The 14,284-nt window shown below is 41.1% G+C and overlaps 1 protein-coding gene across 1 annotated transcript in view; it reads left to right on the top strand.

Moving 5' to 3' along the window:
• Nucleotides 1–7,108: 7,108 nt before the first annotated feature.
• Nucleotides 7,109–14,284, top strand: part of LOC111345574 (uncharacterized) — an 11,312-nt gene continuing 4,136 nt past the window's right edge. The window contains exons 1-2 of the mRNA XM_088729390.1: nt 7,109–7,404; nt 10,981–11,622. Of these exons, the coding sequence (XP_088585516.1) occupies nt 7,206–7,404; nt 10,981–11,622 (841 nt within the window). The 5' untranslated portion in view covers nt 7,109–7,205. The remainder of the gene's footprint in view (nt 7,405–10,980; nt 11,623–14,284) is intronic.

Below are 14,284 nucleotides of genomic sequence, written 5' to 3'. Positions count from 1 at the left end.
TTGTAGCTCATTCAATATCGGTCTTCGCATCTGTGTTACTGATATATCTAAAAAAGTGAGATGGTGTAGGGTCCTTAACCAATTCTTCGACAGGGAATTTTGTGAGAGCTTCAGCCAAATCGGCTTTTACATCACAAGCACGTGTAGATATATTCGGAGGAGTTAATTGAAAGGACGTTAGTCCCATCTGTTTAGGTTGGCTTCCAGTAGTAAAAATATGAGGGGAATGCTAAAAAATAGGAAAATCCGAGAAGTCAAAATCTAAGCATTTGAAAGCTTCCTCTCTACTGATGGAAACAAATTCGAATGTTCTAGATTACGTGTATTCACCTTCACAGGAAAAACTGTGAAGCAAATACTTTCAGGAAGTGGAATGTTGTGTGTACGTGCTCTGACTGCTTCCCGTTTGCTGAAGGCTAACAGGTCAAGTTCCTTGCAGAATGAAAGTTTCAGCTGAAAAATTTTGATATATGGGCAGTTTATAGTCTATAAATCATTTTTTCATCCTAAACAAATATATATCGCAACATGAAATGTTACGTACCCTGTGACTCAGTCCTTGGCCGATACGTTCCAAAAGTTTTTTTCTTCTCAGTTTTCCGTCTGCTGAGGTAAACAAATCGACGTTCTTGAGGTCAAACTTTCGACAATTTGGTGCAGTCAATTAATCCTACTGAAGATAACCAGAAAATGTGTCTTGGAAAATATTGTTTGGTGAATAAAAAGCTTGTTTGTCTAAAGGAGTTTGCGTTCCTAATTAGGAATAAATCTTAAAAAAAAGGCTGAAAGGCTGGCAGGTCATGTTATTTTCGATAACGTGCGGAAAGCTTCTGCTGAAAATTTTTTGAACTAGTTAAAAGGTCCGGATATCACTAAACAAATATGTTGCAACGCAGTATTCATACAACTCCCTTACTAAGTGAAGCATTTCTTGGTTTTACGATGTAAATGTTTTTCTTTTTACTAAGTTTCCAGTCCGCTGAGGCAAACAATTCCACTTCCTTAAGGTCACGCTTTTGAAGAGTCGGTATAGTCTGGCTAAGGATAATTAAAGGATGTTCTTAACTTCTCGGTTCTGCAATAAAAGTTTTTTATTCGCACACACACTAATCCAAGTAATAATAATACGTAGAACCAACTCACGAGTTTTATACTTGCTAGTATTTTGCATATATTACGGTTACACTACATTGACAAACATTTCTATTGTGATAAGACGGGCGGCGTGAATAATGGCGCGAATGAATTGCTGATCTATGCAACATGTCTCCCCTTATAAAACAAACCTTAGGCCTTAACTGAAACGTTGAAACTAGTTAAATTGTCTCTGTAAGTCTTTTAGGTCTTGTAATCACACATCTTGGTCGTTCGCTGCTACTACTCTCGACAGGTATCGGAGTAATCGCTTGTGCTGAACAAATGAAGCGACGATTCCTCATTAAATGGGCTCCCTTAGTAGTTTCGACACTGTACGATCTTGGTTGAGACGCTACTGGCGTTTTGGTAACGGTTGTTGGAGTCCATTGGTTATATTGGGGGGGAACTTGTACGTACACTCTCTGATTCTGTGGCAAAGAAGGTAGATCCCTTGCAGTTTTGTTGTAGTGTTCGCACATTTTGTTTTTGTCTTTCACCATTTGCTCTCGGACAGCGTGGTAGTGAGGATTCTGGATAGGGATTTGGTGGGAAGTAATGCCCTGTACTTTCGTCCATTGAATAGCTCTGCAGGTGACGGTATGGTGGTAGTAAGGGGTGTGACTCTGTGGACCAACATAGCTAAGTTTGGATCATGTCCTGCGGCTGCACATTTTCTCATGCACCGCTTGACCGTCGGCACCATACTCTGCGGGTAACGAGGGCTAGACGTGATGTGGTCAAAGCGGCATTGGTTTGCAAAGGCTGAAAATTCCTTCGACGAGAATGGGGGGCCGTTGTCTGTCATAACGGTTTGAGGCACTCCATATTCGCTAAACACTTGCTTCAGAATTTCGGTGGTAGCGCTCGCGTTGGTGCTTCGTACTTTCCTGATAACGGAAAACCTACTGTAGTAGCTGCTATCAAGAGGTAGGTTGTAGACTGAAACTCGAAGAAATCAATTCCTAACCTCTCCCAAGGTCCTTGAGGAACTTCATGGGGCAACAGCGTCTCGCTTTGTTGGCTTCTCGAGAACGTCAGGCACACTTCACAACCTTGTGCTGTCTGTAATAAATCTGAGGTTATTCTTTGCCAGAATACTGCTTCTCGGGCTCTTAGTTGCATCTTCTCAAAACCAAAATGACCCTCGTGGATAGTTTGGAGGACTCTGCTACGCAATTCCCCGGGAACTATGAGTCGATGGCCTTTGAACAGTAGACCATTCTCTGCGCTGTTCTCTTCTCTGTAGCTCCAATAGTCTACAAGAGGTGGGTGGTAATCTTTCTTTAATTCAGGCCATCCATTTGCTACCACTTGCATCAGTAAGACGGAAATAGTGTCTTCTGCAGTTGCGCGTTTGAAATCTCCAACTCTCGTAGAATCGGCGGGGATTACCTCTGTGAGCTTGTGAACTGGGATGAAATCTTCCTCGTATTTTCCTTCTTTAGGTGTTTGCTGAGGAGACACTCTAGACAGTGCGTCAGCTACGACATTATCCTTGCCTTTCAGGTATTCAATGTTTACGTCATACTGGGATAGTCTCAGCAATAGCCTCTGAAGGCGTGGTTGGTAACACACTATGGACTTCTCCCACACGCTGACCAATAGCTTGTGATCTGTTTGCACCGTCGCTGTGTATCTATACACATAATGATGAAATCTTTCAAGAGCAAACACAACACCGAGCAACTCTCGCTCAATGTTAGAGTAAGATCGTTCCGTCTCAGTGAGGGCTCTTGATGCGTAGATCACAAGCCTATCATCTTGGATTAGAACTGCTCCTAAGCTTCCTGGATGCGTCTGACTGAATAGTGCTAGCTTTAGACTGATCAAAGTATGCCAACACTGGTGCACTTGTAATTTCTTTCTTGATAGCCTCGAATGCTTTTTGTTGTGAGCTTTCTCAGGTAAAGAGAGTGTCCTTCTTACAGAGCGTTCTAAGCGGTGCTGTTAGATCTGCCAGTGCTGAACTGAACCGGTTTAGGTAGTTCACCAGCCCTAGGGAGCTTTGCAGATCTTGAAGGTTCTCTGGTGGTTTCATCTCAGTGATGGCTTGTACTTTTTTTGGGTTCATCTCGTACCCGGCTGGGGTGAGACTTCCTCGGAAGAATGCACAATCTTGAGATTTGAACACAAATTTGTTTGCATTGAAAGTGGGATTGTTAACTCTCGCTGTTTCAAGCAGGGTGATGACTGCAACGTCATGGGTAGTTTCTTCATTGCCGTGGCAAAGGATATCGTCAACGATTCCAACGCTATTGGGGACACTTTTCAGTACTCTGTCGATTCTTTCTTGAAAAACATTTCCCGATACCTTTAGCCAAAAGGGTAGGCGTAGCCATCGGTACTTGCCCCAGGGTGTATTGAAAATTGTCAGGTAACTGTTTTATTTGTCAAGAGAGACATGCCAATATCCAGATTTCGCGTCAAGCAAGCTGAAATACTTCGAATCTGCTAATTCCGGTAAGATGTCATCGACTGTTCTGCTGTACCACTGATTCCTCTTTATCACTCGGTTGAGATCTTTTTAGATCAAGACATAGCCGTAAGGAACCATCTGGTTTCTTAACTGGAACAATCGAGTTAATCCATTCAGTGTGCTCCCTTACTTCTCTAATGACTCGAAGCTGTGTCAATCTCTCCAATTCTGCAATTGGCAACGGAAGTTGCCAACATTCAAATCTTAATGGAAAATGTCTTGGAAATAGCAAAAATGACTGGCGAGGAGTCAGGTTGTACTACTGGTACAATAGTGATCTTTCAGTGAAGTTTGCTGAAATAAAAATCAGGCCGAAATCATAGAAATGTGCTATCATATGCGTCGCAGGAGTTTTATTCAGATTCATTATTGTTTGCATTAAAGGGCAGCAAATAGACAATAGGAAAAATTTTCTCAAGTTTTTTTGAGTGAAAATGTTTTTCTGAGATTTAATGCAAAACTTTTACTAGGTAAACCCTGCCGATCATATTTTTTTTCACTAACGTTATGACGCTGCAATGAATTGTGCGAGAAAAAATTAGTTAGCTTAACTGATTAACCATATTATGATTTAAATCAAATCCTTCAACCAGTTTCTAATATTTTTCCGTCGCTTAAAGCTGAGTTTTTTTAAATCAAAATCAGAGACATTTATAAAAAGGGCTGTTAAGTATGTGATATACTACAAGTAATACAACTGCAAAAGGAGCGATGGAAGAAAACTAAAGGAAACACATTAACATCACGTGTTTCTGTGTCCATTTTTTCATTTCATGTCACGAAAGTGGCCCGATCTTTATAAACTTCCATGCGCATTTAATAATTTTGACTTTTTGTTCGCACACATTCAGTAAAGGATGGCTCTATTCTCCTTGAATGTTGATCTTGCAGTCACGCAATGATCTGAAAACAAGCTTCTAGAACTAACCGTAGGACATCTTTGAGTTAGATTACGAGTGATACGCAAAAATAAACGGATGTTTTCGATGGCTCGTATTTACCTAAGTTATGAGGTAAAAAAAACCTGGCTGAGGTACTCAATAACCATTCGCTCTTAATTCTGATGATTGGTTCAAGGCTTTACGATTAACGAAAAGAAAACGGGATATTTCAGTGTTCACTTAAGATGACTGCTGATACACTAAACTTCCTGACCTTTGGTAGATCACTGTGTGTGGAGGGGACGGGGGGGAGGAGACGGAGTTCAGGCGAACAGGGAGCGGTAGATCAAGGGCGGAAGCGGGACCTACCTGAGGGCGGGAAGCGGAAGCAGAAATTGCAAAAGGCATTTGTTTGTTGTTTATTGCTGCTTATCATCCAGTTTAAAAAACCTAGCAAGGTTTTTTTTTACCTCCATTAAAATTCCACCGAGAAGTAAAATGAAATTTTATAGGCGGGAATTTTTTTCTCAAGCTGAGGAAAAAAACAGCATGACACCGATGAAATTGGATTCCTATCGAAGTCGGTTATACGCCAGGTCATGAACGGAACTTGTCAGCGTCTTGCGAGCTGTAACAGGTGAAATTCTCCTGTGAACAAAGCGGGTAAGAGGCTACATTGTTCAGCCTCCGTATTTGGGAGCAGAAATGAAAAATCGGTCCACGGAAGACTTTGTTTCTGTATAGCCTTTTGTTTAAATCAGGCAATCACCTAGCTGCACGATTTCGGTGTAGTAAGGTAGGTACAACTTTCCGCAGCCAGCCGAAGTTTATTTAAATACTCTGCCCTCACTAGATATGACGTGGAGGCGCGGTGGCCTCATGGTTGGCGCGCTCGACTCCGGATCGAGTGGTCCGGGTTCGAGCCCCGGCCGGGGACATTGTGTTGTGTTCTTAGACAAGACACTTAATTTTACTCTCACAGTGCCTCTCTTCACCCAGGTGTTTAAATTGGTACCGGAAAATCTAATGCTGGGGGGTAACCCTGTGATGGACTGGCATCCCATCCAGGGGAGAGTAGAAATACTCCCAGTCGCTTCATGCTTCAGAAACCGGAGTTAAGCACTAGGTTCGTGAACAGACTTTACCATTACCTTCATTAGATATGGGGAAATAAACAACGCGCGCTAAAGCAATTCCAGTAACAATTTCATAGTTACTGAAATTGCCCAGCGAAAAACACAGGAAATGGCAATTTCGAGACCATAAATTCAAAAATTAAAGTGTAAAGTATACTTTAAACGATCTTTCAATGCACATTATGGATGTATCTTAGATAAAGCGATCTTATCGCGATTGCGCGATTGTGAAATTATTTTTCAGTGAGGTTTTCTGACACGAAATTAAGGCCGATACTGTAGAGAATTAGTATCATCTGTAGGGTAGGAGTTTAATTGGTTGAGTTTAGATTCATTTACTCTTTGCAATAAAGGCTGGTAAAAAGGCGGTTATCGTTTTGTAAAACTGATTGCTGCTTTGGATTGTTTTTATTTTGTTTGTTTGCTTTTCTCTGCTTCTTTTTGTGTTAAAATAATTTTCTCCGATTTCAGTAAAGCAAGAAATTTTAAAAGATAAATTCCAAAGGCGATTTCAAACTTGCTGACTCACAATGGTCGACTATATTTTTTTCCAGTCATGAAGTTACAACGGAATGAATGCGAAATAAATGAGTTAGCTATAGCTGATTATTTAACCATATAGAAGGCAACTCTGTACTATCAGGTTTATGACTTTCTTTCGTAGAAAACTATATTCCCTATTTAATTCTAAGGGTTTAAATTGAAATTTTCAAATATTTTAAAAATATACGAAATACTATGAATAAGCGAACACAATTGCTATATCTTCTTTTCATATGAGCCTATTTTCGTAAGAGTGCCCACAAGTTAGGTACGAGTTGTACACCAGATCCAATCACATGACTACCTTGGCACAAGCAGACCATCCTGAGAAAAAGTTTGTTGACACGCAAAACACAGGAAAGACATATAAAGATGATGACGATTCGTTAAAAAATTGATATTATCCAATGCTTTATTCATGATCACTATACCCTGATATTTTAATATTTCCTTCGTAAGTCTCACTTGCATGAACACTTAACTTCCTGACCTCACTGAATCGCGTAGCGAGCTGAACATAAACCAGCAGGAACTGAATACAGATTCTTCTGTTGACGCTGAATTATCGAATTAACGGTTATGGTCGGTCAAAAGTGAGCTCTCGAACTCTCTCCTCGCACCTCTTTTCTCCCCTCCTCACTCCAGCTCTCGAATAATAACTAGTGCGTCATCTTTTAGGAGAGGGACTTTTATTAATCAATTTTGCCTCATCACGAAATTGTTATATGGAATGAAAAAATTCTTCTACACTCTTAACAGATCTTAACGCAATTTTGGCCAAAGCTCAGCCTTTAAGAACTTAAAATGATCCGAGTTTTCTTAACACTGAACAGTCAATGTCACGGTTTGTTTATCGTGTAAAAACAAGAAGTTTAAAATGACATTCACCGAGACGGATATGACCTTTGCTCTACAGCTTCAGTGGAAAATTATCAGCAACTGACAATTTGGCAGGTTTCCGAAATAAACTCGTGATCCTAGTATCATCTAGAGAGAAAGAGTTGAAACAGCAGCTTGCAAGTTTGGCAAAAAATGACCACTCAAAAGCAGAGTTTTCCTTTCTATGCTTCCATCATTTCACTTTTGTCGATTGTGTTTTACTGTGTCGGGTTTATTACAATTGAACTGGAGTTGAACGATCACAAGAAAAGAATACACGATCTTGAAAGCGTCGCGGAGATGACATCGCCTACAAGCGAGCAACATGTTTGGATAAGCAAAGCTGTTCCTGGTAATTAGTTATCAATTTTGGACAAACTTAGCAGTACAAGTTATTACAATGATTGAATCGAACGAGCGACGCATCCATCCCCTACGGTTTACTGGATGAAACAACGTTAACTTTTTTATCAATCCCCTCTTCCAGTCTGTGACCGCGTTAGTAAACATAAATTTTAAGACTGGTCTGATATGAAAAAATTATCCTAAAGTCAATCCTCCGAGCAAAGTTTCTGGTGGACACTTTCATTTTCTAGTGGAGTTCCGGTATGCATTAACAGCATCGCTTGTATACATTGTCTGGCCTAGTGGTGATCGATTTAGTACGAGGAATGCCGAATACGATATGTTTTAAATGTTCAAAGTTTAGCTTTTCTGGCCTGGTGTCGACAAGTAAATACATATGCCGATCGATCAGTTAACTTAGCTTATGATTTGTACTCTAATGAGGAGCAATGTAAATATTTCCGTTTCAATGTCTAAAGAAAGTGCAGTTAGCCATTGGAAACCGAATACTTGAAAGCTCTTAGTGGCTGCATTAGTTTCTTTACTTCCCTAAGAGAAAAGAAAACAACCCGAACTGAGTTTGATAGGATTCTCGATTCTTGTCGAAAAGGAAAGTCAATTAATAATGATGTCGAAAAGACTTAAGAGTAATCATTGAACATTATGACTTGAGAACATTTCATTTCCTATTATAATTGATTGTTTGTAATCATTACCCGTGCGGTCAGCGGTTTCTGGTATTACGTCCTGCTCGTGTAACCCACGCGAGAAACACATGGTTTAGTGTTTTCCTTGTTCACGTTCATGGCCACCACTTGATATTGTTGTGAAACGTTTTAATCGTTTGAATACACTCTAATGGAACGGTGATCGATTGTTTGTCGTCCTTTACTATAACTCTGTCTTCGCGACAATTGATATCTTTGAACAGACAGAGAGACTGTTTCATATTCGCAGTTAGTTCAGTTTGTCAAAACTTTATTGTGGCACTCTATTGAGACATTTGAATCATTCAGGTTTTAACAATAACTGAGGCTAAAATACACCACTAGTCACCAGTGACAGCATATAGTGATTAATGGATTTTGAGCATCTTACTCAGGTTTTGATGGAATATTATGAATCTGTTAATCGGTTTGAGGACATGTTTTCCACACATGCTAGATAGTAACAAAGGAGACTGATGATATTGATTCAATGTTTTGAGGGATAGTAGGGCTTTTTCTAATCTCCGTAAACAATAAAAAAGAACAAAAAAAAAATACTCGGGATTTATATTTCCTAATAAATGTACAATCTTCTTCGTGTCTTAGGACTGAAGGACACAAATGTGATTCATAAAATTACCATGGTCCATATCTTAGACATTTTGATTCCTAAGGTTAACTGAGTGTGTGGAAACACAATACTTGTCAAAAGAAAAATAACTTTTTTGATATTTCCTGTCTCTATATACATGTACCAAAGTGATAACTGGTAAGATTTCATTTATAGCCAAAAAAATTAAATATTACATTAAAATTAGTGGGCAGCACATGAAAACAGATATTTTTAACTGTGGAACACTGTATCCCCTATTTCATATATGAAGTGCTATAAATTACTGAACTCAATTGGCATATCTTCTTTTCAAAAGGATATTTTCGTGGGAGTGCCCACAACGTTCGGTATGAGTTGTAGACCAGGTTCAATCACATGACTATCTTAGCACATGAAGACCACCCCGTAAAAAAGTTTTTTGACCCGGAAAACATACGAATGTAATATAAAGTTATATGACGGTCACAAATAAACGACTGAATAATTAAATTTTCAACGGGTCATGTACTGAAAATCTCACCTACGTCAAATAGAGTAGTTCTCCTCTTACATTTGAAGAGTGATTCCGTACTGAAAAAGGTTTTTCATATGGCTTGGGGAGGCAAAAGAACTATGGCATTTCGATTCATCATTTTACGTTTAACTTTGCTTAACTCTTCAACTCCCAAGATCTGATTGCGAATTCCTCCCCTTAAGTCCTTTAGCTGGTACTCATTTTCTTGTAAATTAGAGAAAACAGCTTCTACCTGATTAGTTTGAGTATTCTCATTACCTTTTTGCCGGATAATGTATAGATATTGTAAGGAGAAGTTAATGTTATCCACTTCTGGGAGTTAAACGGTGAAGAGACTCCTGATCACGAGGCTTTAAAAAAGTGACATCATATCCATCGTATGTCTCACCACCACATTAACAAAGTGGTCCGCCTGTGATCTCAGTGATGTTTTCGAACAATCGTCCTCATGGAATCGACGGCAAACGCCGCGCCGTGTGGACGATGATATAGAGCCAGGCTTTAAAATAACTTTCGATCGTCATCATCCACAGTTGAAAAGTAGTCTGGAACTGCTATAAATGAGTATGGAATGGATTCGATCAAGAGCTGAACAATAATTGAACAAGATGACGGATTGAAATAACTAGAGCTTTCAAGATCACAGTAAAGGGAAAAATAAACCATTTTGATGGAATGAAGGAAGAAAAACTAAAAACAAAAACAAAAAAACAGTGTGACAAAAACATCGAGGAGGATCACCAAAAGGAGGGGATTGCTTTTGTCCATTTGTTTTTATTTCAGTCCTCGCTCTGACGGAGGGCTAACGCTCGAAACGTCAACCTTTTAACTCGTTGTGGTGGCCAATTTACAATTTCAACCTAGTTGATATAACCAAATTACCTTGGTACCCCCACCGACGCAGCACCACAGTTTCTTTAGAAACTTTCAGCCTTTATTTTCAATATTGCGGTAAGAGCGACAGAAATCGGCAAATTTTGACTGAACATTCCGCAAAGGTTAGGCCGTTTCTTTTTCCTTTCACTATAGGTAAATGTAATTTGTTGTATTTTAAATGCGTAGAAGAACTTTTGTGCGTATTTGTCGCGTATTCTATCGTTCTCAAGGACAAACGTAAGCACTGTTTTTTAGCATGTAATTTGAGACCGGTTTTCGAGAAGGTCAAACTCGTTCACTCGAACACGTCAAGATGCAAATGCTCACTATTTGTTTTACAACCATTATGCAACGCAATCAGAGTGCGCATACCGCCTGAGTGTAAGTCTTGAGCTAGAGATCGGAAGCGATCGTGATCCACCCCGACTGGTCTCTGAAGTAAAAGTTCCTTTCTAGAGGTGGGAGGGGGCAAGTTGAGCAGTATTAACTACTTCCACCCTACTATGAAATTCACGGCCGAAATATCAGCGAAGCAAATCACTTTCCTCGAAATCATGGTGTTAAAAGGGAAAAGATTTCAAAATATTCCATCCTGGACATCAAAATTGACTACAAGCCGACTGAGACCTTCCAATTTACGCACTTCGCCTCGTGCCACCCATCAGGCGTAAAACATGTATGGTTTGATTAAAGGCGACGCATTGAGATTGCTTAGAACTAACTCCTCTAAAGAAACATTTGGAACAATAAGTAAAAATTCTGCAAAATTCTTGTGATTATAGATATATGACGTTTTAATAACATATGTTTGACAGACAATTTTTCCGTTGTGATAGAAATGTGAAGCTATAAATTTTACTGTCTTTTCCGTAGATATCCAGTCCCATCAAATCAACAGAAATAAGCGAAATGTCGATAATGAAACAGAAGATTTTCAAAAAGAGAAAAAAATGGCCAAAATCAGCAAACTTTTACTTCAACTCTGTCACTCAAAGGATTCCACCTGCATGTCAGGTCCACCAGGCCCTCCCGGCCCACCTGGACCCAAAGGAAATAGAGGGCGACGAGGACAGAAAGGAAAGACTGGCTATAAAGGTGATAGAGGGATTATGGGATCACCAGGAAAGAGAGGAAAGCAAGGCAGCCAAGGACCCTTGGGCTTAAAGGGAGAGACTGGAACCAAAGGACAGAAAGGAGAAAGAGGAGGGACGGGCATGACGGGATCTAAAGGGGAACCTGGTCAATCCATTTCATCTCCTATTGTTATTGCTTCTCCAGCGACTTTGACCGTTAACGAAGGTGAATCAGCCTCGTTTCAGTGTTCAGCTAGCGGGAACCCAAGGCCGGCAATTATGTGGAGCAAATTAGGCAATAAATCAGAGATTAGTAAATCAGCGGCTTCAGGGGCGAAGTTAAAGCTGCAAAACGTGACAGGAAACGATTCAAGCTTGTATCAGTGTACAGCAAAAAACATCCTAGGAAAGGATCAGGCCGCAGTGAAGTTAGAAGTCAATGGTAAGTGAATTTGATCATGGTCAAATTCATGGAACTTCAAATTCAAAATAAGCCAGAATAAAAGAAAGTCTTTGTTTACATTAGTATCAACGCTCTCGTTGTTACAGGCAAAAAGAGGCAACTTTTGACAAAAAAGAAATTACCTTTTAATCAGGGTCAGTTTAAAGAATCTCCGTTATCATTGTAAAACATTTTTCAGTTGTGACATCGTTCATGCAGCCCCTTCTTGCGTGTTTAGGTTAAAAGGGATTATGACATTACGCACCACTAGTGTTTACGCAGTTTTCAATTCTTCCGGGCTAGGAATCAATATTTTGAACTCCGCACCCTTTTGAAGATGTTTATGCGTGGGCGTTTAAGCTAAACCATCTATCTTCGACCCTCACAGCAATCGAGGGAGAATTTCTCGGCTATGGCCTTCTGCTTTGCGGAGACTTCAATCGCCTTAACGTCAAACGCATCTTGACTCAGTTTCGATTAAAATAGCTGGTGAACAAACCAACACGATTGGTTCACCTACCTGTACGACAAGAACTCTGTACAGATCTTGCCGCCTTTCGGACTCTCCGACCACAATGTTGTCATATTGCGCCCTAAAACGAGACCTATGTGATTGGGCTCTTTGAGAAAGCAGATGTTGCGCCGCTACGCACGCGCCAGCAGGAAACTCGATCTCGGTCGCTGTTTTGGCAGACTTGACTGGTCGCTTGTAGGGCACACGCGGGGTTGCGCGGCAAAACTCCAACTGTTTACGGACGTTGTCAAGACTGGATTGGACTTTACCGTGCCCGTCGAAAAATCCAGGATCCACGTAAGGGACGCGCCCAGGGTTTCTCCAGAGTTTAAAGAGCTAGTCAAGGTGTGGCAAAAGGCGTTCAGTGATGGAGATGTCAGTCTTTTCCGTTATTATCGAAATGCAGTGAACCGAGAACGTGAGACACTCCGTGGAAGATTTTACGCTTCAAAAGTTAACCAGCTAAAGCATACCAAACCTAGCCAGTGGTGGAACTCCGTCAAGCGAATTGCGGGAATGACTCCTGCAGCTGATACCGACATCGTTATTTCATTCTTACAAATTGAAGGCACTGAAGGCCTCTCTGAACACAACATCGCAAGATCAACGCTGCCTTTGTTGAGCCTCTGGAGTCCTTTCGGAGGTTGGAGTTTGTTCCTACTCCCGAGGCGGAATCCACGCTGTTTACTATTCCTGAGTCTGCCGCCTTTTCGACGCTTCTAAAGTTGAAGCCCCGTAACGCGGCTGGACCGGATGAGATACCCTGAATTAGCTCCTTAAGGAGTATGCTGACTTCCTTGCTTATCCCGTGTCTTCGATCATTAACTGCAGTTTTGCCGAGAACAGACTCCCACCAGCATGGAAGATGGCTAATGTTGTCCCAATACCAAAGGTGAAACCTGTTGAGGGTATCAGTAAACATCCTCGCCCTATCTCCCTCACTTCGGGGATTTCGTGGTTGGTTCTCATATTGGCCCTGCTGTGATGGAGGTTATTGACCCCGACCAGTACGGAGGAATTCCAAAATGGTTCACTCTTCGTGCCCTAATATCCATGGTGCACAACTGGTCCACTGCGACTGACGGTAGTGGGGCTGCCGTGCGAGTTGTCCCCTTTGATTATAGGAAGGCGTTCGACTTTATTGACCATACCCTACTTGTGCGAAAGGTCTTCAGGCTATCTATTCTCAAGAGTGTGGCCCGCTGGGTTGCTGACTTTCTTACAGATCGCCGGCAACGTGTCAAGCTGTCCAGGGACTGTTTCTCGGAATGGGGTCCTGTCCCTGCTGGCGTCCCGCAGGGCACTAAACTGGGCCCTTGGTTATTTATCCTAATGATAAATGACCTGAGGGTCCGTGGATTCCATTCCCGGAAATATGTGGATGACACTACTGTGGCCGAGATCGTGCCGCGAGGAGAGTTGAGCGACATCCAAAGTGCTGTTTACGCAGTTGAAACCTGGTCGAGCGATCAACGAATGGCCCTAAGTGCCGTTACGTGTAAAGTCATGAATATCGACTTTAAGAAGAACAAGCGTGTTTTCGAGCCCCTAGGCGTTAATGGGAAGGATCTCTCTGTCGTTAGCTCCGCCAAGATCTTAGGTGTGACTCTCTCTAATGATCTTACTTGGAATGATCATGTATCTAAGGCTATCAGGAAAGCAAATAAGATGATTATATTTCCTGGTTCTCCCCAGCAGGGCGAGAGTGGACCCTTGTGATATAATCAACTTTTACTGCACTGTTATTAGACCTGTCCTGGAATATTGTTCGCCCGTTTTTCACCATGCATTGCCCGAGTATTTAAGTAATGATATCGAACGAGTACAGAAAGGGCGTTAAGTATCATCTTACCAGATTGTCCTATAATTTAGACACATTGCAGTCTCGGCACGAGGAACAGTGTTATAAACTGTTTGATGCAATCTCTAACGACCACAATCTCACTTATGTCCTACCAATCATGTAACCATTAGAACTTAAGGAGAATTAGAAAGTACGACCTTCCTGGTGTGCGCACCAAGCGTTTTCAACGGTCCTTCATCCCGAGCATGTCCCGGCTTGCAAACAACGTTAACTCAGTGTGAATATTCGATTGATAAAGCCTGCATAGTATTACTCGATCTTAGTGATATTTTATCCTTTTATAG

The sequence above is a fragment of the Stylophora pistillata genome, chromosome 8, assembly GCF_964205215.1.
Source record: "Stylophora pistillata chromosome 8, jaStyPist1.2, whole genome shotgun sequence".
NCBI lineage: Eukaryota > Metazoa > Cnidaria > Anthozoa > Scleractinia > Pocilloporidae > Stylophora > Stylophora pistillata.
This window is presented reverse-complemented; position numbering and strand designations above follow the sequence as displayed.